The sequence below is a fragment of the Balaenoptera ricei genome, chromosome 6 (genome assembly GCF_028023285.1).
Source record: "Balaenoptera ricei isolate mBalRic1 chromosome 6, mBalRic1.hap2, whole genome shotgun sequence".
Lineage (NCBI taxonomy): Eukaryota > Metazoa > Chordata > Mammalia > Artiodactyla > Balaenopteridae > Balaenoptera > Balaenoptera ricei.
The window spans coordinates 26,348,340-26,375,919 of record NC_082644.1 but is presented as its reverse complement, the minus strand read 5'-3'; the positions used below and the strand labels follow the sequence as shown (position 1 = coordinate 26,375,919).

Below are 27,580 nucleotides of genomic sequence, written 5' to 3'. Positions count from 1 at the left end.
CGCGGCATGTGGGATCTTCCCAGACCAGGGCTCGAACCCGCGTCCCCTGCATTGGCAGGCAGATTATCAACCACTGCGCCACCAGGGAAGCCCAAGATTTTGGATCATCTTTACTATCATTATTCTCAATTCTTTTTCAGGTAGATTGCCTTATTTCCTCTTCATTTGTTAGGTCTGGTGTGTTTTTACCTTGTTCCTTCATCTGCTGTGTGTTTTTCTGTCTTCTCATTTTGCTTATCTTACTGTGTTTGGGGTCTCCTTTTCGCAGGCTGCAGGTTTGTAGTTCCCGTTGTTTTTGGTATCTGTCCCCAGTGGCTAAGGTTGGTTCAGTGGGTTGTGTAGGCTTCCTGGTGGAGGGGACTAGTGCCTGTGTTCTGGTGGATGAGGCTGGATCTTGTCTTTCTGGTGGGCAGGTCCATGTCTGGTGGTGTGTTTTGGGGTGTCTGTGGCCTTATGATTTTAGGCAACCTGTCTGCTAATGGATGGGACTGTGTTCCTGTCTTGCTAGTTGTTTGGCATAGGGTGTCCAGCACTGTAGCTTGCTGGTCATTGAGTGAAGCTGGGTCTTGGTGTTGAGATGGAGATCTCTGGGAGATTTTCACCATTTGTTATTACGTGGAGCTGGGAGGTCTCTTGTGGACCAGTGTCCTGAAGTTGGCTCTCCCACCTCAGAGGCACAGCCCTGATGCCTGGCTGGAGCACCAAGAGCCTGTCATCCACACAGCTCAGAATAAAAGTAAGAAAAAATAGAATGGAAGAAAGAAAGCAAGAAAGAGGATAAAATAAAATAAAATAAAGTAAGATGAAATAAAATAAAGTTATTAAAATAAAAATAAAAAATACTTATTAAGATAAAAAAATTTTCAAGTAAAAAAAACGGACGGACAGAACCCTAGGACAAATGGTGAAAGCAAAGCTATACAGACAAAATCTCACACAGAAGCATAAACCCTCACAAAAAGAGGAAAAGGGGAAAAAATATATATATCATTGCTCCCAATGTCCATCTCCTCAATTTGGGATGGTTCGTTGTCTGTTCAGGTATTCCACAGATGCAGGGTTGACTGTGGAGATTTCATCCGCTGCTCCTGAGGCTGCTGGGAGAGATTTCCCTTTCTCTTCTTTGTTCGCACAGCTCCCGGGGTCAGGTTTGGATTTGGACCCACCTCTGCAAGTAGGTCACCTGAGGGCGTCTGTTCTTCGCTCAGACAGGACAGAGTTAAAGGAGCTGCTGATTCGGGGGCTCTGGCTCACTCAGGCCGGGGGGAGGGAGGGGTACGGATGTGGGGGCGAGCCTGCAGCGGCAGAGGCTGGCGTGACGTTGCAGCAGCCTGAGGCTCACCGTGCGTTCTCCTGTGGAAGTTGTCCCTGGATCACAGGACCCTGGCGGTGGCGGGCTGCACAGGCTCCTGGGAGGGGTGGTGTGCATAGTGACCTGTGCTTGCACACAGGCTTCTTGGTGGCGGCAGCAGCAGCCTTAGCGTCTCATGCCCATCTCTGTCGTCCGCGCTGATAGCCGTGGCTCGCGCCCGTCTCTGGAGCTCCTTTAAGTGGCGCTCTGAATCCCCTCTCCTCGCGCACCAGGAAACAAAGAGGCAAGATAAGGTCTCTTGCCTGTTTGGCAGCTCCAGACCTTTTCACGGACTCCCTCCCCTCTAGCTGTGGTGCACTAACCCCTTCAGGCTGTGTTAACGCCGCCAACCCCAGTCCTCTCCCTGCGATCCGACCGAAGCTCGAGCCTCAGCAACCAGCCCCTGCCCGCCCCAGCGGGTGAGCAGACAAGCCTCTTGGGCTGTTGAGTGCTAGTCGGCACCAATCCTCTGGGCAGGAATCTCTCCACTTTGCCCTCTGCACCCCTGTTGCTGCGCTCTCCTCTGTGGCTCCGAAGCTTCCCCCCCTGCCACCCGCAGTCTCCGCCCGCGAAAGGGCTTCCTAGTGTGTGGAAACCTTTCCTCCTTCACAGCTCCCTCCCACTGGTCCCTGCAGGCCCCATCCCTATTCTTTTGTCTCTGTTATTTCTTTTTTCTTTTGTCCTACCCAGGTACATGGGGAGTTTCTTGCCTTTTGGGAGGTCTGATGTCTTCTGCCAGCGTTCAGTCGGTGTTCTATAGGAGCAGTTACATGTGTAGATTTATTTCTGATGTATCTGTGGGGAGGAAGGTGATCTCTGCATCTTACTCTTCCGCCATCTTCTCTGACCACCCCCCCCACCCCCCAGTAATATGCTTTGAAAGCAGGAATTGTGATCCCTTGAGCTTTATTCTTAGAAAGATTGTTTTGGCTATTTGGGCTCTTTTGTGGTGCCCTATGAATTTTTGGATTGCTTTTTCTATTTCTGTATTGAACACCATTGGGATTGTAATAGAGACTTCATTGAATCTGTGGACCACTATGGTAGTATGTACATTCTAAAAATAGTAATCATGAACATGGGATGTCTTTCCATATTATCAGTGTCTTCTATAATTTTCCTCATCATTTTTTTATACTTTTCAGTGTACAGGTATTTCACCTCTGGTTAAGTTTACTTCTAAGTATTGTATTCTTTTTATTGAAGTTGATAATGGGTTTGTTTTCTTAATTTACTTTTCAGATTTTTCACTGTTAGTGAGTAGAAATGTAATTGACTTCTGTATGTTGATTTTTATGTATTTCCACTTTACTGAATTCATTTTCTGTGGAGTTGGTAAGACTTGCTACCAATAAAATTGTGTCAACTACAAAGATAATTTTACTTCTTCCTTTCTAATGTGAATGTCCTTTATTTCTTCTCCTTACTTAATTTATCTGTCTAGGATGTCCAGAACTATGCTGAATAAAAGTGGCAAGATTGGACATCCTTGCCTTCCTGTTCATAAAGGAAAAGCTGTCACTTTTTCACTATTGAGTTTGATATTAGCTGTGGCCTTTTCATATTTGGCCTTCTTTATGTTCATTTCCTTCTATTCCTAGTTTATGGAGGATTTTTATCTGAAAGAATGTTGAGTTTTTTCCAAATCGTTCTTCTGCATCTGTTGAGATGATCATGTGGGGGGGTTTTGTTTTGTTTTTTTCATTCTGATAATGTCATGTATCATGACATTGATTGATTTATGGATGTTGAACCATCCTTGAATCCCAGGGTCATATGTATAATCCACTTGGTCATATGTATAATCCCACTTGGTCATATGTATAATCCATTTAATGTGCTGTTTAATTTGATTTGCTAGTATTTTGATGAGGTTTTTAACATCTGTGTGCATCAGGGATATTTTATCTTTTCTTGTAGTGTCTTTGTCTGGTTTTGATATCAGGGTAATGCTGGCCTTGTAAAATTAGTTTGGAAGAGTTCACAGTTTTTCAGTATTTAGCAAGAGTTTGCTATGGTTTGAATATGTCCTTCCAAATTTCATATGTTAAAAACCTAATGCCTGATGTGATAGTAATAGTAGGTGGGGCCTTTGGGAGTTGCTTAGGTCATGAGGGCAGAGCACTCATAAATGAGATTAGTGCCCTTATTTTATTTTTAATAAAAGGCTCCAAAGATACCTCTAGCCCCTTCCATGATGTGAGAACACAGGGAGAAGGTACCAACTATGAGTCAGAAAGAATAGTCTCATCCAAGTGTGATGATGCCATAATGTCAGACTTCCGGCCTCCAGAATAGTGAGCTATTATTTATAAGCTGCTCAGTCAGTGGTATTTTGTTAGAGTATCCCAAATGGAGTAAGCAAGAGTTTCAGAAAGATTGGCATTAATCTTCTTCAAATGATGACAGAATTCATTGTGAAGACATCTGATCTTGGGCTTTTCTCTGCTGAGAGATTTTTGATTGCTGATTAAATCTCCTTACTAGTTATAGATCTCTTTAGGTTTTCTATTTCTTTTTTACTTAATCTTTGCAGGTTGTGTGTTTCTAGGAATTATCCATTTCTTCTAGGTTATCCAATTTCATGGCATACAATTAATCATAACAGTCCCTTATAATCCTTTTTCTCTCTGTGGAATCCATTTTATGTTTCCTTTCATACCTGTTTGATTTTATTGGGATCTTCTCTCTGTCTCTCTCTGTTAGACTAGCTAAAGATTTGTCAATCTTTGTTTTCCTTTTTAAAAAACTCAGCTCTTAGTTTCATTAATCTTTTCTATTGTTTTTCTAGTCTGTATTTCATTTATTTCTGCTCTGCTCTTTACTTCCTTCCCTCTGCTAAATTTGGGCTTACTTTGTTCTTCTTTTTTTCTAGTTTCTTGAGGTATTATGTTAGGTTGTTTATTTGAGATTTTTCTTTTATCTTAATCTAGGGATTTATGACTATAAACTTCCCTTGTAGAACTGCTTTTGATGTATCGCATATGTTTTGGTATACTGTTTTCATTTTAATTTTTCTCAAGATATTTTCTAATTTCTCTTTTCATTTTTGGAAACAAAATAATCTTTCTCAAGATTATATTATTTAATTTCCACACATTTGTAAATTTTCCAGCTTTTTTTATGTTGCTGTTTATTTACATTCCATGGTGGACAGAAAAAATACTTAGTATAATTCAGTCTTGCTAATTTTATTAAGACTTGTTTTGTGACCTAATATGTGATCTAGGAGAAAGTTCCATGTATAGTTGAGAATAATATCTAACTGTTGGGTGGAATTTCCTATATATGGCTCTTAGGTCCATTTGGTTTATAATGTTGTTGAAAGTTAGCTGTTTCTTTATTGATTTTACGTCTGTATGTTCTATCCATTACTGAAAATGTTCTTGTGACACTTCAAAAATTCGTATCAGGGATCTCTCATTGACTCCATGCTGGCCCACAGTGAAGCTAAAAGTAGTATTTCCTCCAGGCATTCTTTTTCTTTAAGCTACAATGCAAAGAGACAGAATGACAGGTGTTTCCCTTCAATTACTTAGAGTTTGACACTCCCCCCTTTTTTTTCTGTTTTATTTTTTTTTTAATATTTATTTATTTGGCTGCGCCAGGTCTCAGTTGTGGCAGGCGGGATCTTTGTTGCGGCATGTGCAATCTAGTTCCCTGATCAGGGTTCAAACCCAGTCCCCCTGCATTGGGAATGCGGAGTCTTTTTTTTTTTTTTAATTGGAGTATATTTGCTTTACAGTGTTGTGTTAGTTTCTGTTGTACAGGAAAGTGAATCAGATATACATATACATATATCCCCTCTTTATTCCTTCCCATTAAGGTCACCACAGAGCCCTGAGTAGAGTTCCCTGTGCTATACAGTAGGCTCTCATTAGTTATCTATTTTATACATAGTATCAATAGTGTATATATGTCAATCCCAGTCTCCCAATTCATCCCACACCCCTTTTCCCCCTTGGTATCCATGCATCTGTTCTCTACATCTGTGCCTCTATTTCTGCTTTGTAAATAAGATCGTCTATACCAATTTTTTCAGATTCCAAATATATGCGTTAATATATGATATTTGTTTTTCTCTTTCTGACTTACTTCACTATGTATGACAGTCTCTAGGTCCATCCACATCTCTACAAATGACCCAATTTTGTTGCTTTTTATGGCTAATATTCCACTGTATATATGTACCATATCATCTTTATCCATTCCTCTGCTGATGGTTGTTTCTATGTCCTGGCTATTGTGAATAGGGCTGCTGTGAACATTGGGGTGCACTTGTCTCTTCTTCCTCTTTAAGCTACAATGCAAAGAAACAGAAGAACAGGTGTTTCCCTTTAATTACTTAGAGTTTGACACCGCCCCCCCCCCCTTTGTTTCTGTTCTGAACACTGGCCACAAAATCGTTACAGTTTGACACCATACTTGCCAATGAAATACCACCTGAGAGATTCTGAGAACGTACTTGTTTTCCTGATCCAGCATGGCTCCTTCCAACTTTTGTTGTCCTTTATAGGTCAATCATACACACTTGAAAGCAAAATAACACTTTCCAAAGATGATGTGGCAGGGTGATAAAACTTACCTGGGTCCTTCATCACATCATTGAGCTGTCTCTCCAACCCTGGATTTATTATTAGGTGAGAAGAATAAACTGCAATATATTTAAGCCACTGCCGTATACTTTCCTGTATTCTTGGTAAAGAATGACCCACCTGGAAATGGCATTTCGAGGTGCAGACCCCAATATTTAAAATTGGCTGAATGGGGGTAGAAGAGAATATTCAGTTCTTCCAGGCAAGAAAATTAGACATCTTTATTACAAGGTGATGAAAATGTGTGATCAACAGGTACGTACTTATCCTGGGACACAAAATATAAGGTAAGGAGAAATGATAAAAGAAAAAAAATCTAGAATTTTAACTTGGGTGTGTTATCTTTTGCTACTTTCTATGCAGTCCTCAAAGGCAGGGGTGATTTCAGATTTTAGCCAACCATTCTGCTTAAGAGATGGAAGAATGAAATATAGCTTTGCTAAGAGAACATTCTCTAACTGCAGGCTGTAATGTATATTGAATCGAAGAGTCATGATTTGGAGTTCTGTGAGTTGAAATAATAACAGCTAACATTTATATGATACTCCCTACATGCTAAACACTGTTGTAAGCACTTTACATTTATTAACATATTTAATCCTCACAACAGCCCTGTGAGATGGGTGCCATTATCTGCAACATCCTTCCCCTATTGACAGATTTCTAAATGGAGGCCCATAGAGGTTAACTACCTTGTTCCTAAGATCACACATATAAACTAGGATTTGAACCCTGGTTATCTGGCTTCAAATTCCATGATCTCCAAACCTACCCTATAGCACTTCTCTTCCCCAAACTGAAAAGATTACAGAGTGGCTACTACCCATATTTACAGGGTATAAGAAGAGAACACCCAGCCATTCTTAAGCGAACACCTGGGACTGTTCATAATTACCTCAAGGCAATTCAGTTAAGGGAAGAGGGGATGAATCATAGAGGCCAGCTGATAAATGCAAAATCTTAACAGGCTTAAAAATGTTTAGAAAAAAACAGTTGATGACTGTTACATGTGGGATGCACCAGAAACACAACTGGGATCTGCAACATGAGTTTAATGAGTTTAACTGAGGTCACATCTGGCTTGATGTGAGGATGCTGAGAGCCTTGTGAGGGAGAAAAGTTTACCCCATGCTGCTACAGAGACCACACACTCTGAATTCTCCTGTAAGGGAGATTGGGATTCACCATCTCCTCTACAGCAGCAGTGGCACTAAGCTACAGCTGCCTAATGCCATAGTTCTTGGTTACTATTTTTTCAGGACTTCTGCAATGCTAGTGGTTGCACTGTCCGGTGCCTCCACTTCCTCATCAGCAGTCACTGCTGAAGCATACCAGGGATTAGGAATACTCCATCTAACACTACACGTGGGGTCATCCTTGACTCTAGCTAAAAGGTGATTCATCTCTACAATCTCATCTGCTTCTTAGGACTACTGCCAGGACCAACTGCATTGGTCAGGCTCACCAGAAGCAAAACTTCAATCGGGACACATGGGACAATGATTGAGAGAATGCTCTCATAAACAGGGGAGTGGGGAAGACAGGATAGGGCAGGGGGAAAAAACAAAGCAAAGATGTGATCTGGAAAGTAACATCAGCTTGGTCCCCAAGGGACCTCTGGAACATGAATGGCAAACAGAGTTGGTCCCCCTGGAGACAAGAGGGCTGTATTTGACACCCTCACCTGCACCACCAGTCACTAGTTTCTGGCTGATACCACAGACGGGTGAGTTACTGAGTGAGGCAGTATGTGCCTAGTTAGGGGCAATTCCCTGAGAAGGCGGCAGCTGTGAACCATTAGTACCGACACTCACAGCCACCAGGGAAGAGGTGCCCCACCCCAGTGAAGGCACCTACCGGCCTCCAAGAGCCTCCACTACAGAGATTTAAAAGGAAGGACAAAAACCAGTGGAGCTCAAAGAACTTTAGGGGTAGGGCCAAGGGGCAAGCACTATCTCAAAGTTAGCCTAAGCTCCCGTTCTCAGTCCCCACTGTGGACCTGGGCCTCTCATGAACAGGAAAGGTCCAGCCCCTGCAGCCATTGGAGTAAGAGATTCATGGTCTAAAAGCATAAATGAGTACCCAATTCTTTTTCCAAAGACTCATATAACACCCTATGTGGGAAACCCTATATCCTGGAGCCACATGTCCCTTTGTGCCACCTCTTGTCCTCCTGGACCATTTCTTCTGAGAGGCCTTTGCACACTTCAGTCTGGTTCCTTCTGGGATGGAACAGGGATACAGGGAAGGATGAGTGCTGATTCCAAACCCCCACCCTCCTGGGAGGCCCAGGAAGGAATAAACAGTGGCTTGGTGAGGAAACCCAGAAGCTTCCAAAGTAGGCTGAAAAGACAGACCCTTTACCTGTGCTTGGCTGGGCCCAACCATAGGCCAGGCCTTACACTGCCTCTAAGAGATTGTGTGGACTTAGTAGAAAACAATTTTTTCCTTTCTTTCTACCATTTGAAAAAAGTAGTTGACTGGGTTTTTGTTCGTTTGTTTCCATATGGAAGAGAATCAGCACCATAGTTACTTAGAATAAGGAGGTGCCATTTGCTCTGTTTTGACCCCAGAACACAACACACCCCACACACACTAGTACACACATGCATGTGTGCACATGCACAACTTCCCTGTGGCTTTAGCTCTGTCTCTGGGAGATGCAGCTAAGGCCAAGAGGCTTTATTGGAAACATGGTAATTATAAGGCCCTGGTCCCCATCTCCAGGTAGTCCCAAGCTATCCCCACCAAAGCTGACCCAGGGTCATCTCAAGGTCTAGACACTGCCAGTCGAGCTGTTGGAGCCAGTGACCTGTCTATTCTTCTTCCATCTATCCACTCAAGATTTTCTAATTTCCTAAAACTGAAAACTCTTTCCTTTTTTCCATGGAAATCCCCCTGAGCCAACAAAGCCTTCGGGCCTAGGGAGATCGACCCTGCATGATCACTCAGTGCCTGAGGCAAAGGGATATGGCCAGTCCTGGGCGAAGCATTGTCAAGATTTGGGACATTGGGGCACTGGGGATTAGAGTGAGGGAGCAGGGCTAAAGAGACAGTGCCCTGGATGGATATAAAGCTGGGTGCTCCAGATCTTCAGTCCATGACTAGAGGACGAGGGAGGGTGTGGCTGAAGGTCCTGAATCCTGGGGCTGGATCACTGGCACATAAGCATAGCGAACAGGATGGGGCCAAGGCTTGCAGGACTTGGGGGGCGTGGGTGGATGCCCTTCACTGGCATTGTGGGAAGCTGAGTGTGTGGCTCGGGGCTCTCGTTCAGCTGTTGGAGGACTTAGGAAGAATGGAGGACTTGAGAATGAAGGCCATTATAATATTGCTCTCCCTTCCCACAGAACCAGAGTCCAGAACAAACAGACACTGACTCCTCCCATGTCTCCCAAGAGGCTGAATACCATGGGGTTCTCAACATTTGAGTGAATGAGGTATAGCTGTCGAAAGAAGTGGAGAGAGATCCATGTGGGAAATGAATTGGAAGGTGTTTCCCCTATCTTAGACAAGTATTTCCTAGAGGATTATGCGCTGGATTCTCTATCACGATGTGTGGACTTGGCCGTAAAACACAAAGACATAGTCTAGGCCTGCAACCCCTTAAAGGATTTTGGTTCCTGGTGACCCCAATCAATACAAGACCTGCTTTTCACAGTGTTTTTTTTTAACTGTTGTAAATGGAAAAATTTCCACCTAAAATAGTTTTAGCAGATGTCAAATTTGTATGCCTTCTTCCATTTCCTTGCTTCTGTCCACCTGAAGCTGATGAAAAATACCATGAACCTTAAACTCAGTATACCAGGCCTTTCCAGACCTACCTGATTCTTTCTTCATCAATCAAAAATGAGATGTATTTTATGAACCGTCTATAACACTGGGCAGCAAACTACAGCCAACCAGGTGTTTTGTAAATAAAGGTCTATTAGACCACAGCCACACTCTGTCTTCATGTTGTGTCTATGGCAGCTTTCACATACAACAACAAAGGTGAGTAGTTGCAACACAGAACATAAAGGCTACAAAGACTAAAATATTTACGACCTGACCCTTTTACAGAAAATTACTCATTCCATCTGGTCTAAGAGTTAGCTTTCAATACTAACAAGAATAGCTACCATGAAACCCCTTCCTAACACTTAAAAGCCCCTCAGCAAACTATTCACTAAATTTAGTTTGTTCTGTGTGTGCGTGTGTGTGTGTTGCTAGACCTAGAAGCTCCTGTAAAATGGCCTTGATAATCACTCACAAGTGCTGACCCTGCTGGACTTTCACTGTGAAAGTGAACATCCTTTCAGTCAGGGGTCCCACCATGGTTGGTCTCTAGTTCAACTCATTGAACTATCCGTCAGTTTATTTTGTTAAGTTAGGCTGTCCACATTTTCAAAACTCGTGGCAGGTATGTACATTTCTGGCCTGCAGTTTCCAAGAAATACTTTGTTGTAATTCTAAAGTTCTGACAGCTGAGCTTTCAGTATTGCACTACTGTCTACTTGTCTGTGATTCGTCTGTGACGGGGAGAGAAAAGCAGCCACTGCCTTCTCCTTGGCCTGTTTATACTCCCGGCTAGGCATGAAGTCTAAGGCCAGTGGTAAACGGCACATCATTACAGGCGTGCCGTTCAGTATCTTCTGTATAAAATATGGTGAATGATTTAAATACAGTTAACGCTGCCCTTATGGGAGCCATAGCCTCTAATAAGACTGTTCATTCATCATAATTTTTGTGCCTATCTAGTAATGTGGCAAATTTTAACTAAGCGTGCTTAAGGGGACTTACCTGGTGATGCAGTGGTTAAGAATCCACCTGCCAATGCAGGGGACACGGGTTCGATCCCTGGTCCAGGAAGATCCCACATGCTGTGGAGCAACTAAGCCCATGTGCCACAACTACTGAGCCTGCATGCTACAACTGCTGAAGCCTGCGCACCTAGAGACCGTGCTCCTCAGCAAGACAAGCCACTGCAATGAGACGCCCGTGCACTGCAAAAAAGAGTAGCCCCCACTCGCCGCAACTAGAGAAAGCCCATGCACAGGAATAAACACCCAACACAGCCAAAAATAAATAAATAAATTTAAAAATAAATAAAAAATAAAACCATGCTGTTGCTATTAAATAAATAAATAAATAAATAAATAAAAGTGATTAAGAATTACAAAGTCCACTTTGGGAAACCCTAAACCTTAACATGGTTTTGAACACCCAGAATTCCTCAATAAAAGGAAAAATAAAAAATAAAATGTTACTATAGTAATGCTTTTCAGTTAATCATAAAAATTTTCAGGACATAGAGAAGAATTAATCAGTTGGTAAATTCTTTTATAATCTACAGCTGCTCTTGTGCCAATTGATTTTTCAGACCAATAAGTACTTCAATAATTATACATGAACTCAAATGTTCCAAAGGAAAAAGAAGAAAATCCATGTCTAATGGCTCCTTAAACAAATTTTTCCTTCTGCATCTGCAGTTCTGAGGAATAAAAGTATAGCAGTGAGTTAAATGAATGACCATAGACAGTGAATTACAACAGAAGAAAGAATGCTATGCATTTACTGCTTTAAAACAATTTAAAGAATTTTAAGACTTGGTCCATAAATGTAAAAGGGAAGACATTTTTAATATTAGACAACTTTCATAATATATTGTCTCCACGATTTTATCACAATATACAAGTAATGTTAGCATAATATACTTTATATAAATCTGTCATAGTTTCTCACAAAAAGCCTAATTAATTGAAATATCTTCAATTTCCTATGTATGTTGTTTTGGTCAAATAAAACAAAAAAATAAATTTAAGATAAAAATATAAACATGCATTCAAACTAGTCAGAAAACCAGTGGTTTAGTGATTTGTAGACAGTGCAACATATCATCTGAACCTATAGAGCTACTTTACAGAAAGTCTATGTAAATTTTAAAAATGTGTTCCTTGAAGATTTTAACATCAAGATTGACACATTGGTCTTTAAAAATTTTTTTGAATTTAACATGCAAGATCTTTTACTGAAACCTTGAAAATCACTAATGAACATGTTTTGGCTAAAGTTTCCTATGGAAATCAGAATTTTAAAATTGAATAAACAAACATACTTATTTACCATGCAATAATTTTACTTCTATTCTTTCCTACAAATATCAGGGGTCAGCAAATGTAGAAGACCACACAGTAAATATTTTAGCCTTTAAAGACTATACCATTTCTGCTGCAAATAATCAACTCTGGTGTTGTAGTATGAAAGCAGCCATAGACAACAAACAAACAGGTGAGACCCTGTAAGAACAAAACTGTATTTACAAAAACAGGTAGTGGGCCAGACTGGACCCACAGGCAGGCACATGCCAACCCCTATATGCATAATCTTTAATCTTTAAAGGCTTAAATTCTGAAATTTACAGTATCAAGGTAGAATTTACATTATCTTAATATAAGATAATTTTGTAATTATGTAATTTTTTTCACGATTGAAAATTAAAGCTTTAATTATCCTACACTATATGCATGATTATCGAATGTCTACATACATACATACACTGTAATGACGATGCTAAGAAGAAAAAAAGTTTAAATATGGAAAAAGGGGGGACATGAAAACTATGACTTTATGTACACTAGCTGTTCATCATATGAAGAAATAAATAAATATTGTTGGCTTTTGTATACTCAGGAAAAACAAGCTTAATTTTGCCTGACTTACAAGAATACTTTCAATTTCCAAGAGTCCTTTTGTGCTTTGAATCCTCCTATAACCATACTCCTCAGGCTTTTTTCTTTTTTTTTAGGTTTTATTATATTCTACTTTGTAACGGCTGTGTTCCCAAACTATGAAGTACAATTTCAGCGATATACTACTATTGGCTTAGTTTTGCAGGATGAAGAACAGGAGACATAATGTCAAAATGATGGAAAACATCAAATTAACTGAAGTTTATTGGAGGGTCCTCTCATACCCATGTTCAAGAAAGGCAACTGATGTATGTTGTCGTGAAATGGTAAGCCACCACCTGCTGGGGCAGGGGGCAATGGTTAGAACATTCTGGCACACAACTGTTTAGTTACAAAGGGTCTCCATGTGTCTTCAGAATCTCTCAGGGTGATGACCTGTCTGCTTCCTGCTAGCTGAATTCTATATGCTCCTATCCTAACTTCAAACACTCCTTAGATTTGCACAACCATACCAGCTATAAGATTACAATCAGTAGCCCATAGATTGTGGAGACAGCTCATTTGTGGAGAGAGAATTTCATTTGCTATCATCTATCTACATCCTTGAAATTTCCCTTAAGGATAATTCATAAACCTAACAAAAATCTCACCACCACCACCCATTTCTTTTCCTGCTCTTTCCCACAAATAAAAGAACATGGGACTAAAGAAGGTAAGGGAGGAGAGCGGGGGAGAGAGAGAGAGAAGCAGCAAACTCATAAGGCCCTAGAATATTACCTTGAAGCCAAAGCAGGCCATAGTGCATTCATATGCAGAGGGAGATAAAGTAATGAGGGCTTCCATAAGAGAAAGGAGGGGAAAAAGAGGGAAAGGATAGAAATATAAAGCATAGTAGTCAGTGTTCTCCAGAGAAATGCAACCAACAGGATGTGTATATAGAGAAGAATTGATTCATTTTAAGGAACTTCACTCGATTTTGGAGGCATGGTGAAACCAAAATCTGACGGGAGAGGCCAGCAAGCCTGGAAACTCAGGAAAGAGTTGTGGTTTGAGTCCAAAGGCAGACTTCTGGCAAAATTCCTTGTTGCTTGGGGAAGATGAGTCTTTGTTCTATTATGCCTTCAACTGATTTGATGAAGCCCACCCATATCCTAGAGGGTAAACTGCTTTCCTCAAAGTCCAACAATTGAAATGTTAATCTCCTACAAAACATACCTTCACAGAAACATCCAGAGTGTTTAATCACATATCTGGGCACTGTGCGCCAGCCTAGATGACACGTAAAATTAACCATTAGTGGTGAGGAGAAAGGCCTGTGCATTGGGAGACAGGAAGAATCTTTTCTTTCTTTCTTTTTTTTTTTTTTTTAAAGGTAGGTAAGTTTTATTTTATTTTATTTTATTTTTTTTTAAAGATTGATTGATTGATTGATTGATTGATTGCTATGTTGGGTCTTCGTTTCTGTGCTAGGGCTCTCTCCAGTTGCGGCAAGCGGGGGCCACTCTTCATTGCGGTGCGCGGGCCTCTCACTATCGTGGCCTTTCTTGTTGCGGAGCACAGGCTCCAGACACGCAGGCTCAGCAGTTGTGGCTCACGGGCCTAGTTGCTCCGCGGCATGTGGGATCTTCCCAGACCAGGGCTCGAACCCATGTCCCCTGCATTAGCAGGCAGATTCTCAACCACTGCGCCACCAGGGAAGCCCTCTTTCTTTCTGATTACTCTATTCCATCGTGCATTCCTACAACGTAGCAGGAATACGTGAGTTCCAACTAACTCAAATACTGTAAAATTCATAAAAGAAAAAAGGCCTAAAATGTGTCCTAAAAATTCTTCTCTAACCCTAATGGGATGTAGTATATGCAAGATTAGAGCAGGAGTCTCTACAGAGTTTTTATGGCTTAAAATTTACCTTGGTTCTCTTTTAAAAATAAAACTTTAGTTTTACATTTATACATATTTCATACAATTGTAAGAAATAAAATAGAGATCCTGTGTACCCTTCATGGTGTTCTCCAGTGGCAACATGTTGCAAAACTATAGTACAAGTATTTAACAAAAATATTCACATTGATATAATCCATTAATCATATTCAGGTTTCCAAGTTTCACATATATGAATTTGTGTGTGCATGTGTATATTTACCTCATGCAATTTTACCACATGCATATGTCCATTTTTCACCACTAAATACACAAGAGAGTTTCATTACCACAGAGGGCCCTCATGTTGCCCTTTTAGTCACACCCACCTCTCTCCTGTCCCCCTAACCTCACCTTTAACCCATGTTAACCATTACTATTTTCTTCATAATTTTTTCACTTTAAGAAATATTATAGAAATGGAATCATATAGTATGTAACCTACTGGGATTGGCTTTTTTCACTCAGCGTAATTTTCTGGAAATTCATCCAGGTTGTTGCTTTTATCAATAGTTTGCTCTTTTTCATTGCTGAGTTCCTAATATTGAACCAGCCTAGGATATGTGGAATTAATTCTACTGGGTCATAAGGTATCATGCTATTTATACATGGTTTGATTTAATTTGCTAATTTTTTTGAGAATTCTTGCTTGTATCTTCATGAGAGATACTGGTATGTGCTTTTACAGTTTTGTACTTTGTCTGCTTTTGGCATCAAGGTACAACGGCCTCATAAAATAAATTAGGAAATGTTCCCTTTTCTGTTTTCTGGAAGAGACTGTACAAAATTAATCCTTCTTCAAATGTTTTGTAGAATACTCCAGTGAAATCATCTGGGCCTGGATATTTCTCTTTCAGGAATTTTTAAATTATAAATTCAGTTTCCTAAGTGGTTATGTAACTATTCAGATAATCTATTTTATCTAGAATTTTGGAATGTGGTTTTTGAGGAATTATTCCATTTTCTCTAGACACAGAATTCGTGAGTATAGTAAAACTGTTCATAGTAATTCCTTATTACCCTTTTAATGGCTACAGGATCTATGGTGATATCCCATTTCATTCTTGATACTGATGATTTGTATCTTCTCTCTTATTTTTGTCATAATTATAAGAGATTCATCAACTTTATTTTCCTTTTTGAAGAACCAACTTTTTGTTTCCTTACCTCTTGTTTTTCTGTATGAATGATATTGATTTGTTTTTATCTCTATTATTTCCATCCATCTGCTTCCTTTAGGTTTATTTTAAGCCACTTTTTCAAGTTTCTGCAGGTGTGAATTTAAACTACTGATTTGAAACATTTCTTAATGTATAATGTGAGCATTTAGTGCTATATATTTCCCCTCTCATCCTGGCTTTAGCAGCATTCTACAAGTTTGATATGTTGTATTTTCATTCAGTGCTATGTCTTTTTAAATTATTTCCTTTGAAATGACTTCCTGTTTGACCCATGGTTTATTACTGTGTTGTTAAATTTCAGAGTCTTTGGAGGTTCTCCTGTTGTCTGTTGTTTATATCTAGTTTGATTCCATTGTGGTTAAAGAATATACCCTTTCATTTAAATTTGTTGAAGTGTGTTTTATGGCCCAGGATATGGACTGTCTTGGTGAATGTTTCATGGGTGCTGGAAAAACAAACATGTATTCTGCTGTTCTTGGGTGGAATGATATACATATGTGTGTGTGTGTGTGTGTGCGTGTGTGTGTGTGTGTGTGTATAAATTAGATCCTGGTGTTTGATTATGGTGTTCAGGTCTACTACATCCTTGTTGATTTTTGTTCCAGTAGTTCTGTCAGTTGATAGAACAATACCAACAATTGTCAATAGTAATGAATTTTCTCAATTTCTCTTTCTGCTCTATCAGTTTTTGCTTCATGCATTCTGTCATTTGGTCCATATACATATAGGAATGTTATATCTTCCTGGTGGATTGATTTATGATTATTAAGTAATGTCCCTTGTTGTCTCTAATAAATTTCTTTGCTCTGAAATCTACTTTAGTATACTACTGATTTTTAAAATTGACTGCATGATATGTCTTTTTCCACCCTTTTGCTTTCAGTCTACCTATGTCATTGACTTTGATAAACAGCATATAGTTATGATTTTTAATCCACCCTCACAATCTCTCTTTCGAATGGTGTAATGAGAACTGTTACTTGCTGATATGTTAGTGCTTAAGTTAGCCATTTTATTATTTATTTTACATTTGTTTCCTCTGGTTCTCATTTTTCTGTTACTTGTTTCTTGTTTTTCTGTGGGTTATTTGATTATTATTTAGGATTCCATTTGGATTCATTCTTAATGTTTTTTAGTGCATTTCTTTGTAGTTTTCTTAGTGGTTGCTCTGAGTATTACAGTATACATACATGCCTTTTCACGGTATATTACCACTTGTAGTTAAGTGTGAAAACATTACTTTCATTTAGTTCCCTTTATCTTTCCCATTTTTAAATATCATTTTCTAGAGTACCAGTATTATAATTTTTGCTTCAGTCATCACATGTGATTTTAAAATCTTGTGGGTAGAAGGAAGATCTATTATATATACTCACATTTGTGTTCATTTTTTCTTCCTTCCTAATACTCCAGTATTTCTTTTTATCATTTACTTCCATTTGAAGAACTTCCTTTAGACATTGTTTAAGGGTAGGTCTGCTAGCAACAAATTCTTTTAGTTTTCGTTCATCTAAAAACATATTCATTGCACTTCATTACTAAAGAATAGTTTTGCCAGATGCGCATTCATCAGTTGACAGTATTTTCTTTCAGCACTTGAAGAAAAAGATTGTGCCATCTCCTTGTGAGCTCCAACGTTTCATATGGTATCTGCTGTCATCTGAATTGGTGTGTTCCCCTCTCCCCCATGGGTAATGAGTCATTTCTTTCTGGCTGCTTTCAATATTTTTTTTGTTTTTAGTTTTCATAATTTTAAATATGATGTCTTAGTGTGGATACATTAGGATTTACTTAATAGTCACTTGGCTTCTTGAATCTGCACACTTAGGTCTTTACCAAATATGGGAAGTTTTCAGCCATTATTTCTTTAAATATTTTTTCAGTCCCATTCTCTCTTTCTGGGACTCTGATAACATAAATATTAGCTTTTTTATCCTTGTCCCAGAGATTCTTTTTTTATCCCACTCTATTTACTCTCTCTTGTTCAGATTTGCTAAGTTCTATTGACCTGTCCTCAAATTCTCTGATTCCATTTTCTGTCATATCAACTCTACCATCGACCGACTCCAATGAGTTTTAAATTTTCTAATTTTTAGTTGTATCATTTTCACCTCACTTTTTGTATACCTTCTTTTTGTTGAAATTTTGTACTTTTCCCTTTGTTTCATTGTTTCAAGAGAACTTACAATTGCTTGAAGCATTTTGATGATGGCTGCTTTACTGTCCCATCTCAGTATTGGTGTCAGGTGATTGTCTTTTCTAATTTGTGATTCCTGGTTCTTGGTATGATGGGTAATTTTCTTTTGTATCCTGAACATTTAGCTATGATGTTAAGGGACTCTGCATCTTATTTAAATCTTTCATTTTAGCAGGAAGTCACTCTGTCTTTAGGTTTGGCCCCCAGGTCCTGGCCTAGCGCTATGGGCTGTGTTTGTTCCAATGACAGTTTTCAAAACTCTTGTGATACTATGAATGTGTTTGGTTTATTTGGTAACACTGTTGCTCCTCCCTGCTGGTGTTTTTGGAGAGTGTGGATGGAGCTTCCCAAAACAGGTTTCTTTGTGTCTCTTGATAGGGGATGCTGTGGCCCAAAATAGGAAAAGTTTCACTGGCTGAGCCACTGATGTATCAGGGTCCCCCTTCCCAGTGTCTCCTGGCCACCTGGTATCTGTCAGTAGGGGAGGGGAATCTCTTCCTGGCCTGGGCAATTTAAGGTGGGGGAGAGGGGACATGTCCTTGCTGGTGGTGCCTAGCTGCCAGGTGTCTTGCATGTAGATGGGGAGTCTCAGGTATGTGGGGATAAAGAACACTTTGTGGGACAGGTATTTCTTTGGCAGAATTGCCCTGGCTGCTACCAGCCAACTACCTAGTGTCCCTGGGTGAGGGGAAGGGAGTGTCAGTCCTGTGAGAAAAGAGAGCACTTCCCTTCACCACTTACTGTTATCAGGGGTCCTAATTGATACCGCCTGCTGGTGCTGCTGGGCTCACCTGGTGTTGTCAGCAGGACTTCCATTCCATCCAGGGAGAAATGAGCCCATTTGGGCTGTCTTTTGCTAGTTTGGGATCCAGGAAATACTGGGCCACTTTCTTCTATAGGATGGGGGAGTGTAAGAAGCACTGTCACTATGTTGTTATTCTAGTCACAAGGTCCATTCTCCAGGAAGTAGAGCTTAATTGCCCTCCCTAGGAGTATGAGCTACACTTACTAATTACTTTTAACGAACAGGGTATGCAAAGAGAAAAATGGTTGATTTTGTAGTGGAGAAACCTGTCCAACACTACCTTTATCAAGTGATCAAGGTTAACATCACCAGGATTAAATCATGTTGGCATCATGTACCCCTTGATATGGTACACTTCACTTCTGTGGTATTCTTGCAAAAAGTCCATGATGCAAGTCTAATGAGAAAACTTCAGACAATCCCAAATTGAGGGGCATTCAATAAAATAGCTGACTAGCTCTTTTCAAGTGTCAAGGTCATGAAAGACAGAAACAGTGAAACTGTCACAGATTTGAGGAGACTAAAGAAACATGATGACTAAATGCAGTGTCAGATCCTAGACTGGATCCTAGATCATAAAAAGGACAATAGTGGAAAATCTGAATACAGTGTGCAGTTCCTAATAGTGATGTCCCAATATTACTTTCTTAGCTTTAATAAATGTACTATGATTATATAAGCTGTTGATACTAGGAGGAAAAAGTGAAGTTACCAGTTGCCATTGGCATTCTACTGTAAGCAATAGACTTCATTGACTTATATATTTATTGTTATAGACTTGTAAGTTTCTCTTTTTCTTCCCAGTGGTTTATAAGTGTACTCAAGTAGTTTGGTGCTCAAATCATCCCAGATTTGGCCAGTGGGTGGGAATCCCTTCAAACTACCTCCCCAGTCCTAGTGTCATCCTCCAACATGTTTTTAAGCACATTTTTACTTTCTGGATCCAGAATCATCTTGTACTTACCCTATCCTAACCCTGGAAGCAGCCAGTAAGCCAAGAAGCCAGGGTTTCCACTAATGGAAAATGGTGTTAGAGACTAAGATCTGGATGCTAGATGTGCTCACTGCTACTGGAGCATTCTTCCTGGACTTTTCAGGGGACATAGAAAATACATGTGTGTATACACACATATACAAATATATATGCATACAAATATGCATGGGCACATAAGCATGTACAGACACACGTATACAAATCTTACCAAATCTTAAGTTCACACCAATACTTCCAATTCCTGCTCATTCTCTTGGGATTCTTCCCTGCTTTGTCCCATTCCATATTTGTATGACTTTTCTTCCACAGTGAGAACCCTGGCTCCCAACAACATAGACACATGTACTCATTTGCTCAATCCTATAATGCATCCAAAACAGTTTCAAAACTGCTTCACCATACTGTTATAAGAAACAAACCTACTAAAGAGCTTAAGATTTGTTTGTAATTCTAACACACATATAAAAATAAACTGCCCAAGACTGAGGATATATAGTCAAATACTATGTTCATTATTTTTCCTTCTTTCTGACACAAGAGGTAACAAACTATATGTGCTTTTTTCCCTTTGCTCTTTTCACTTAATAACATTTCCTCCATAATATTTCATTAATATCTTCTTCCTCAGACTTTTTCTCACATGCGTTTTACTCCATTGTGTATATGCTGCAGTTGGTAGAGCTTCCTATGCTTAAACATTCAAGCCATTTTCAATATTTTGCAACTGTAAATAATGCTGTGAAAAAGAACCATGTGCATGTGTATATTCATAAAATTGCAAGTGACTCTTTAGATTCTTAGAAGTGTGCTTGCTGTGTCAATAGGTATGTATGTATATACAGTTTAAATATTGCCCGGTTCCCCTCTAAAAGGCTTCTACCATTCTGCATTCCCACCAACAATGTAGTAAAATGTCTATTTCCTAACAGCCTCACAAATAACAGAGTACTGTCAAGCTTTTGAATTTTTGTCAAGCTGATGAGTGAGAAATGGTATCTCAGTGTAGTTATAATCTGCATTTCTCATATCATGAGTGAAGTTGAACATCTTTTCATTTCTTTATACCTCTTTTGGTAAACTGATCATGTCTTTTATCCATTTTTCTATAGGACATCTGGTATTTTCCTCTTGATTTTTAAAAGTTCTTATAAAGTTGGGATATTAACCCTTGAACTGTGAAAGATGTTGATTTATATGTTGATATACTTTTCTTCCAATCATTTGTCTTTTGATGTTACTTACGGTATTTTTTTCCCATGTGAAAGGTTTCTGGTTTTTTTTGTTTTTGTTGTTTTTTTGTATACTATACTTTATTAAACTTTTATTGCCTCTGGACTTTAAGCCAGCAAAGCCATCTGGGCCTGGGAAAAATGATCCTGTAGTGACCGTTCAGTGCCCAAGGCAAGGGCACACAGCCAGTCACAGACTGGGTATTTTTCAGACTCTGGATATTAGAGAAATTAAGAAACAATGGTCAATGCCTGGATATAAAGCTGGGTACTCCAGTTCCTTAGCCCCTGACTGGAGGACTAGGGAGGGCTGTGACTGAAGGCCATGAGTCCTTGGGCTAAATCAGTGGCATGTATGCACAGCCAATGGGCCTTGGACTACAGGGATGGGTATTAATGGATGCCTTTCAATCAGCTGTTGGGGGTGGTGCTGAGTGTATGGCTTGGAGATCTCATATGGCTTTGGAGGACTCAAGAAGGGTAAAGATGAAGGCTATTATAATATTGCTCTCCCTCTACAGAACTAGAGTCCAGAACAAAATAGACAGTGAATTCTCATGTCTCCCAAGAGGTTGAATACCTTGGGGCTCTTGAGAGGTGAGTGAATAAGGTACATAACTAGGTGTGCAACTTTGTAAAGAAGCAGTTTATTAAAACAAACAGCCATAAAATATAGAGAAGGACTGCTGCTTAGAAAGTAAGTGATAGACCAACTAATGAACACTGAAAGAAAGCAACATTTTTCCTCTCCATTCCATTTCAGGAAAGCACAACATTTTTTAGTGATTTCTGCCACCTTCACACTCACAGGGAAAGAAAAGCAAAGGTCAGAACACACCTTTATGGCATTGTTGTTGGCCAGATATAAATTTGGGGTATCCAGAAGGCAGTGTTATGAACTGAATTCTCCCCCCCAGAAGTCATAGGTTGAAGCCCTAATCCCCCAGTATTTGGATGTAGGGCTTATAAGGAGGTAATTAAGATTAAATGGTGTAATCAACAACAACAAAAAAGGATTAAATGGTAGCATAAGGCTGGGGCCCTAATCCAATAGGGCTGGTGTCCTTGTAAGAGTAAGAGCCACCAGAGCTCACTCCCTCTCTCCAGCACATGTACATAAGAAAGCCTATGTGAGGATGCAGCAAGAAGGCAGCCATCTGCAAATCAAGAAGAGAGACTTCAATAGAATATAACCTTGCTGACACCTTGATGTTGGACTTCCACCTTCCAGAACTGAGAAAATAAATTTCTGTTGCGTAAGCCATCCAGCTTCTGGTTTTGTTATGGCAGCATTAGCAAAAGAATAGTTTTGGTACTGAGAGTTATATCTGAAACTATGGAATGGCTTTGGAAATGGGTGCTAGATAGAGGCTGGAAGAGGTCTGAGGCACTTGTTATAAAAAGCTTGGATTGCCTCGAACAGACTGTTGGTAGGAATACAGACATTACAAGTGATTATGGTGCAGTCTCAGATAGAAATGAGGAACATGATACTGGAAACTGGAGGAAAGACAGTCCTTGTTATAAAGTGGTAAAGAACCTGGCTTGTGTTCCAGTATTTTGTGGAAAGTGGAAATTGTGACACGAGTGACAAATATTTAGCTGAGGAGATTTCTAAGCAAGGTGTTGAAGGTGCAACCTGGTTTCTCCTTCCTCCTTGTAGTAAAATGTGGGAGTACAGAGATAAATTGAAGGAAATGTTAAGCAAAATTTTGAGAACCAGAATTTAGAGATTTGGAAAGTTCTCATCCTATCCATGTTGTAAAAAATGAGAAAGCATGTTCTGGAAAGAATATTGTGGTGTGGCTAGACAATGTTTAGGGGACTTCCTTGGTGGCGCAGTGGTTAAGAATCTGCCTGCCAATGCAGGGGACATGGGTCTGAGCCCTGGTCCAGCAAGATCCCACATGCCGTGGAGCAACTAAGCCTGTGTGCCACAACTACTGAGCTTGCACTCTAGAGCCTGTGAGCCACCACTACTGAGCTCTCATGCCACAATTACTGAAGCCCACGTGCCTAGAGCCCATGCTCTACAACAAGAGAAGCCACCTCAGTGAGAAGCATGCGCAACACAACGAAGAGTAGCCCCCGCTCACTGCAACTTGAGAAAGTGCGCACGCAGCAAAGAAGACCCAACACAGCCAAAAATAAATAAATAAAATAAATAAATAAATAAATAAAGACAGAGAGGTAAGTTTGGAACCAATCAACCATCTCAGTAGAACTAAAGGTGACCTAGATGGGACAAAATGAAGGCAGGCTGTCAGATTTCTGGGATTCTACAAGAAGGGAGAATAGCGTTAACTATCTATCTGACTACAAACACATTATCCATCAAGAAGAGCAAAGAATGACCCCAAAGGTGAAACAGAGACCAGCAGGTCTGTCATTTCCAAAACAGGCCCAGAGAATAAAAGTCTGAGGAGCCGTATGGTTCTTCCATGGTCTCAGTGGGCCAGGTATCACTGCTGCCATCCCAGTGAGACCAGAAGGTGGGGCTGCCATCCCACTGGGACCAGAGGGTAGAGGACACAGCCAAAGATTATTCTCAAGCTTAAAAACTAACATAATTTGCCTTGCAAGGTTTTAAACTTGCTTGGGACCCAGCAATCCTTCTTTCCACTTTTAGAATGGGAATGTGAATTCTTTGCCTATCCCATCATTGTATTTTGGAAGCAAATAATCTCTGGTTCACAGGTTCACAGCTGGAAAGGAATTGTGCCAAAGGATGAAACGTACCTCTGGTCTCATCCACACTCAAGTTAGAAGAGATTTAGGTGAGATTTTGAATTTAGAGTTGATACTGGAATGGGTTAAGATGTTTGCAGCTGTTAAGATGGGGTGAATGTATTTTGTATGTGAAGAAAGTGAATCTGCAGTGTCCGGAGGGCTGAGTTGTTAAGACTGAATTGTTCCCCCAAATTCATACATTGAAGCCATAACCTACAATGTGACTTTTAAAGGTAAATATTATGAGGTCATAGGGTGGATCCCTAACCCAGTATGGCTGGTGTCCTCAGAAGAAGAGAGATACCAGGGAAGCACACACACAGAAAAAGGGCCATTCAGGACTCAGCAAGAATGCAATCATCTGCAAGCCAAGGGGAGAGACTTCAGTAAAAACCAAACTGCCTACACATTGATCTTGGACTTCCAGTCTCAAGAACTTTGAAAAAACAAACTTCTGTTCTTTAAGCCACCACGTCTGTGGTATTTTGTTATGGCAGCCCTAGCAAATTAAAACACATTGCTAGTGCAGGAAGTAAACCATAAATCAACTATCTTAAGATCACTGAAAGAATGCAACACTTTTTTCCTCGACTGAATTTAAGGAAAGTGGAACATTTCCTAGTGATTTCTGCCATCTACACACTCATAGGGAAAAGAAAGGAAACGTCAAGAGAACAGCTCTTGTGGCAGGTGATGGCCAGACTTGGTCCTCTTATGTCTGTGGAGGTGAGACTTCTGGCTAAAGCCACGACCACACTCCCTGCATACATATGGCTTCTCTCCTGAATGGGTCCGCTGGTGTCTGATGAGGGCTGACTTGAAGCCAAAGCCACGTCCACACTCATCACACACACATGGCTTTTCTCCTAAGTATGTCCTCTGGTCAGAGGTGAGGTGGGTCTTCTGACCAAGTCTTTGCTCACATACTCTGTACACATCAGCCTCCTCCCCTGAATGTGTCCTCTGGTGTCTGGTGAGGAGTGACTTGAAGCCAAAGGTACGTCCACACTCAGAGCACAGATAAGGCTTCTCCCCAGTATGCGTCCTCTGGTGTCTGATGAGGGTGACCTTCTGACCAAAACCACGCCCACACTCAGGGCACACATAAGGCTTCTCCCCTGTGTGTGTCCTCTGGTGGCCCATGAGGGAGACTTTCTGGCTAAAGCCACGCCCACACTCAGAGCACATGTAAGGCTTCTCCCCTGTGTGTGTCCTCTGGTGTCTGATGAGAGTGACCTTTTGGCGAAAGCTGTGCCCACACTCGGCACAAACATAAGGCTTCTCCCCTGAGTGTGTGACCTGATGACTGAGGAGCAGCGACTGCTGCCTGAAGCCACGCCCACACTCAAGGCACAAGAAGGGCCTCTCAGCCGAATGTGAGCTACGGTGTTGGAGGAGTGATGCCTTCTGGCAAAAGCCTCTTCCACACTCTGGACACACAAAAGGCTTCTCCTCCAAGTGTGTCCTCTGGTGCAGGATGAGGGCAATCTTCTGGCGAAAGCCTCGCCCGCACTCCTGACATACAAAGGGTCTCTCCCCAGAGTGTATCCTCTTATGGTTAGTTAGGGAGGATGTATACCTGAAGTGTCGCCCACACTCCCTACACATGTAGGGCTTCTCCCCTGAGTGTTTCCTCTGGTGTATGGTGAGGGAGGACTTCCGGCCAAAGCCTCGCCCACACTCCCTACAACTATAGGGCTTCTCCCCTGTGTGTGTCCTCTGGTGCTTGATGAGGTCTGACCTCTGGTAGAAGCTTCTGCCACATTCAGGGCACACATGAAGCTTCTGGGGGCTAAAGAGGCTTGACTTTGTGCTAAGTCCTAGTCTGTATTTTTCACATATGACTGCTCCAGATTCTGAGATGTCTGCCCCTGTCAACATTGCATCTGCCTCCTCAGGGATCATCTCCTCATCTATTCCTCCACCGCTGTTGCCTTCCTGGTCTACTGGCTGACCTTGAGATGGGCTGAAGAATGCCCTTGAAGTCCCACTCAGCTGCAGCCTCCCAAACAAAGTGCAAGAGCCTTCTCTCTCTCCATCTTCTGCTTTGTCACTCGAGCAGCTTGGAGCTTCTAGTAGGAAGTGGCTTCCTGCAGATGAACCTGGGAAGATCTGAGGGGAGTGACCGCAGAGCACATATTGATGGAGGAACTGTGGACTGGAAAAACTCACCGGGCAGGAGAGATGGGGCTGGAATTCTGTTCCTGGTTCTGCTGGAGAGAAAGTGTCGGTCAGAATCACCACAGGTACCTTGTGGATGGTAACACTTGTCCAGCAGTCATTCCTCAGATGTTCCCACAACAAAGATTTCCTTCACAGACCTACCTTTCATCCCAGGGTGACACATTAATGTATATCCTTTTACAACACATAAAACCCACACAATGAGCCAGCTCTAAATATCAGCCCAGCTTAAATAGTTTTAAGAAAGCATCACAGGCAGCTCTAGCCCTATAAATTGCTGCCATTAGAGTTATACATCTGCCCCCAATACAATTATCTTACAAGCCACAGTCATTAACACTGATGTAAACAATATCTACAAATATATGCTTTTACTGAGAGTTAAACTACATAACTTATTACAAATTTCTTTAGGGACATTTCCTACAAGAAGAGATGGAGTCAAAAAAGGCAGTCACTCCACCTAGAGGCCCCATGGTGGAGGCAATAGAGAGGACAGGTCAGAGACCGATGTGGGAAATGAACTGGAAGGTGTTTCCCCCATCCTAAACAAGTATTTCCTAGAGCATTATGCAGTGGGTTCTCTATCTGGGAGTGAGAATTCAGCAGTAAAACACAAAAACATAGTCTAGGCCTGCAACCCCTTAAAGGATTTTGACTCCTCCAAGACCTGCTTTTCGCAGTGTTTTTTTTTTAACTGTTGTAAATGGAAAAATTTCCACCTAAAATAGCTCTAACAGATATCAAATTTGTATGCCTTGCTCCATTACCCTGCTTCTATCCGCCAGAAGCTGATGAAAAATACCATGAACCTTAAATAAACTCGGTATACCAGGCCTTTCCAGACCTACCTGATTCTTTCTTCATCAGTCAAAAATGAGATGTATTTTATGAACCGTCTATAACACTGGGCAGCAAACTACAGCCAACCAGGTGTTCTGTAAATAAAGGGCTATTAGACCACAGCCACACTCTGTCTTCATGTTGTGTCTATGGCAGCTTTCACATACAACAACAAAGGTGAGTAGTTGCAACACAGAACATAAAGGCTACAAAGACTAAAATATTTACGACCTGACCCTTTTACAGAAAACTACTCATTCCATCTGGTCTAAGAGGCTAGCTTTCAGTACTAACAAGAATAACTACCATGAAACCCCTTCCTAACACTTAAAAGCCCCTCAGCAAACTATTCACTAAATTTAGTTTGTTCTGTGTGTGCGTGTGTGTGTGTGTGTTGCTAGTCCTAGAAGCTCCTGTGAAATGGCCTTGATAATCACTCGCAAGTGCCGACCCTGCTGGACTTTCACTGTGAAAGTGAACATCCTTTCAGTCAGGGGTCCCACCATGGTTGGTCTCTAGTTCAGCTCATTGAACTATCCGTCAGTTTATTTTGTTAAGCTAGGCTGTCCACATTTTCAAAACTCGTGGCAGGTATGTACATTTCTGGCCTGCAGTTTCCAAGAAATACTTTGTTGTAATTCTAAAGTTCTGACAGCTGAGCTTTCAGTATTGCACTACTGTCTACTTGTCTGTGATGGGGAGAGAAAAGCAGCCACTGCCTTCTCCTTGGCCTGTTTATACTCCCGGCTAGGCATAAAGCCTAAGGCCAGTGGTAAACGGCACATCATTACAGGTGTGCCATTCAGTGTCTTCTGTATAAAATATGGTGACTGATTTAAATAGTTAACGCTGCCCTTATGGGAACCATAGCCTCTAATAT

General features: G+C 40.8%; 1 protein-coding gene and 1 long non-coding RNA gene across 13 annotated transcripts in view; one reads left to right on the top strand and one right to left on the bottom strand.

The window, feature by feature from the left end:
* Positions 1–26,693, top strand: part of LOC132366898 (uncharacterized) — a 78,185-nt gene extending 51,492 nt beyond the window's left edge. For 2 of the 12 annotated variants that reach the window (XR_009503578.1, XR_009503573.1), the window contains 5 exons: positions 5,868–5,991; positions 9,297–9,386; positions 12,815–12,943; positions 23,641–23,720; positions 25,572–26,693. This is a non-coding gene — a long non-coding RNA (uncharacterized LOC132366898). Of the gene's footprint in view, positions 1–5,867; positions 6,234–9,296; positions 9,387–12,814; positions 12,944–23,640; positions 23,721–25,526 lie in introns of all 12 variants that reach the window. The other 10 variants (XR_009503574.1, XR_009503568.1, XR_009503570.1 and 7 more) reach the window with 10 other exon arrangements.
* The window catches only part of ZNF169 (zinc finger protein 169), a 34,581-nt gene continuing 28,461 nt past the window's right edge, over positions 21,461–27,580 (bottom strand). The window contains exon 4 of the mRNA XM_059924351.1: positions 21,461–25,883. Within this exon, the coding sequence (XP_059780334.1) occupies positions 24,340–25,883 (1,544 nt within the window). The 3' untranslated portion in view covers positions 21,461–24,339. The remainder of the gene's footprint in view (positions 25,884–27,580) is intronic.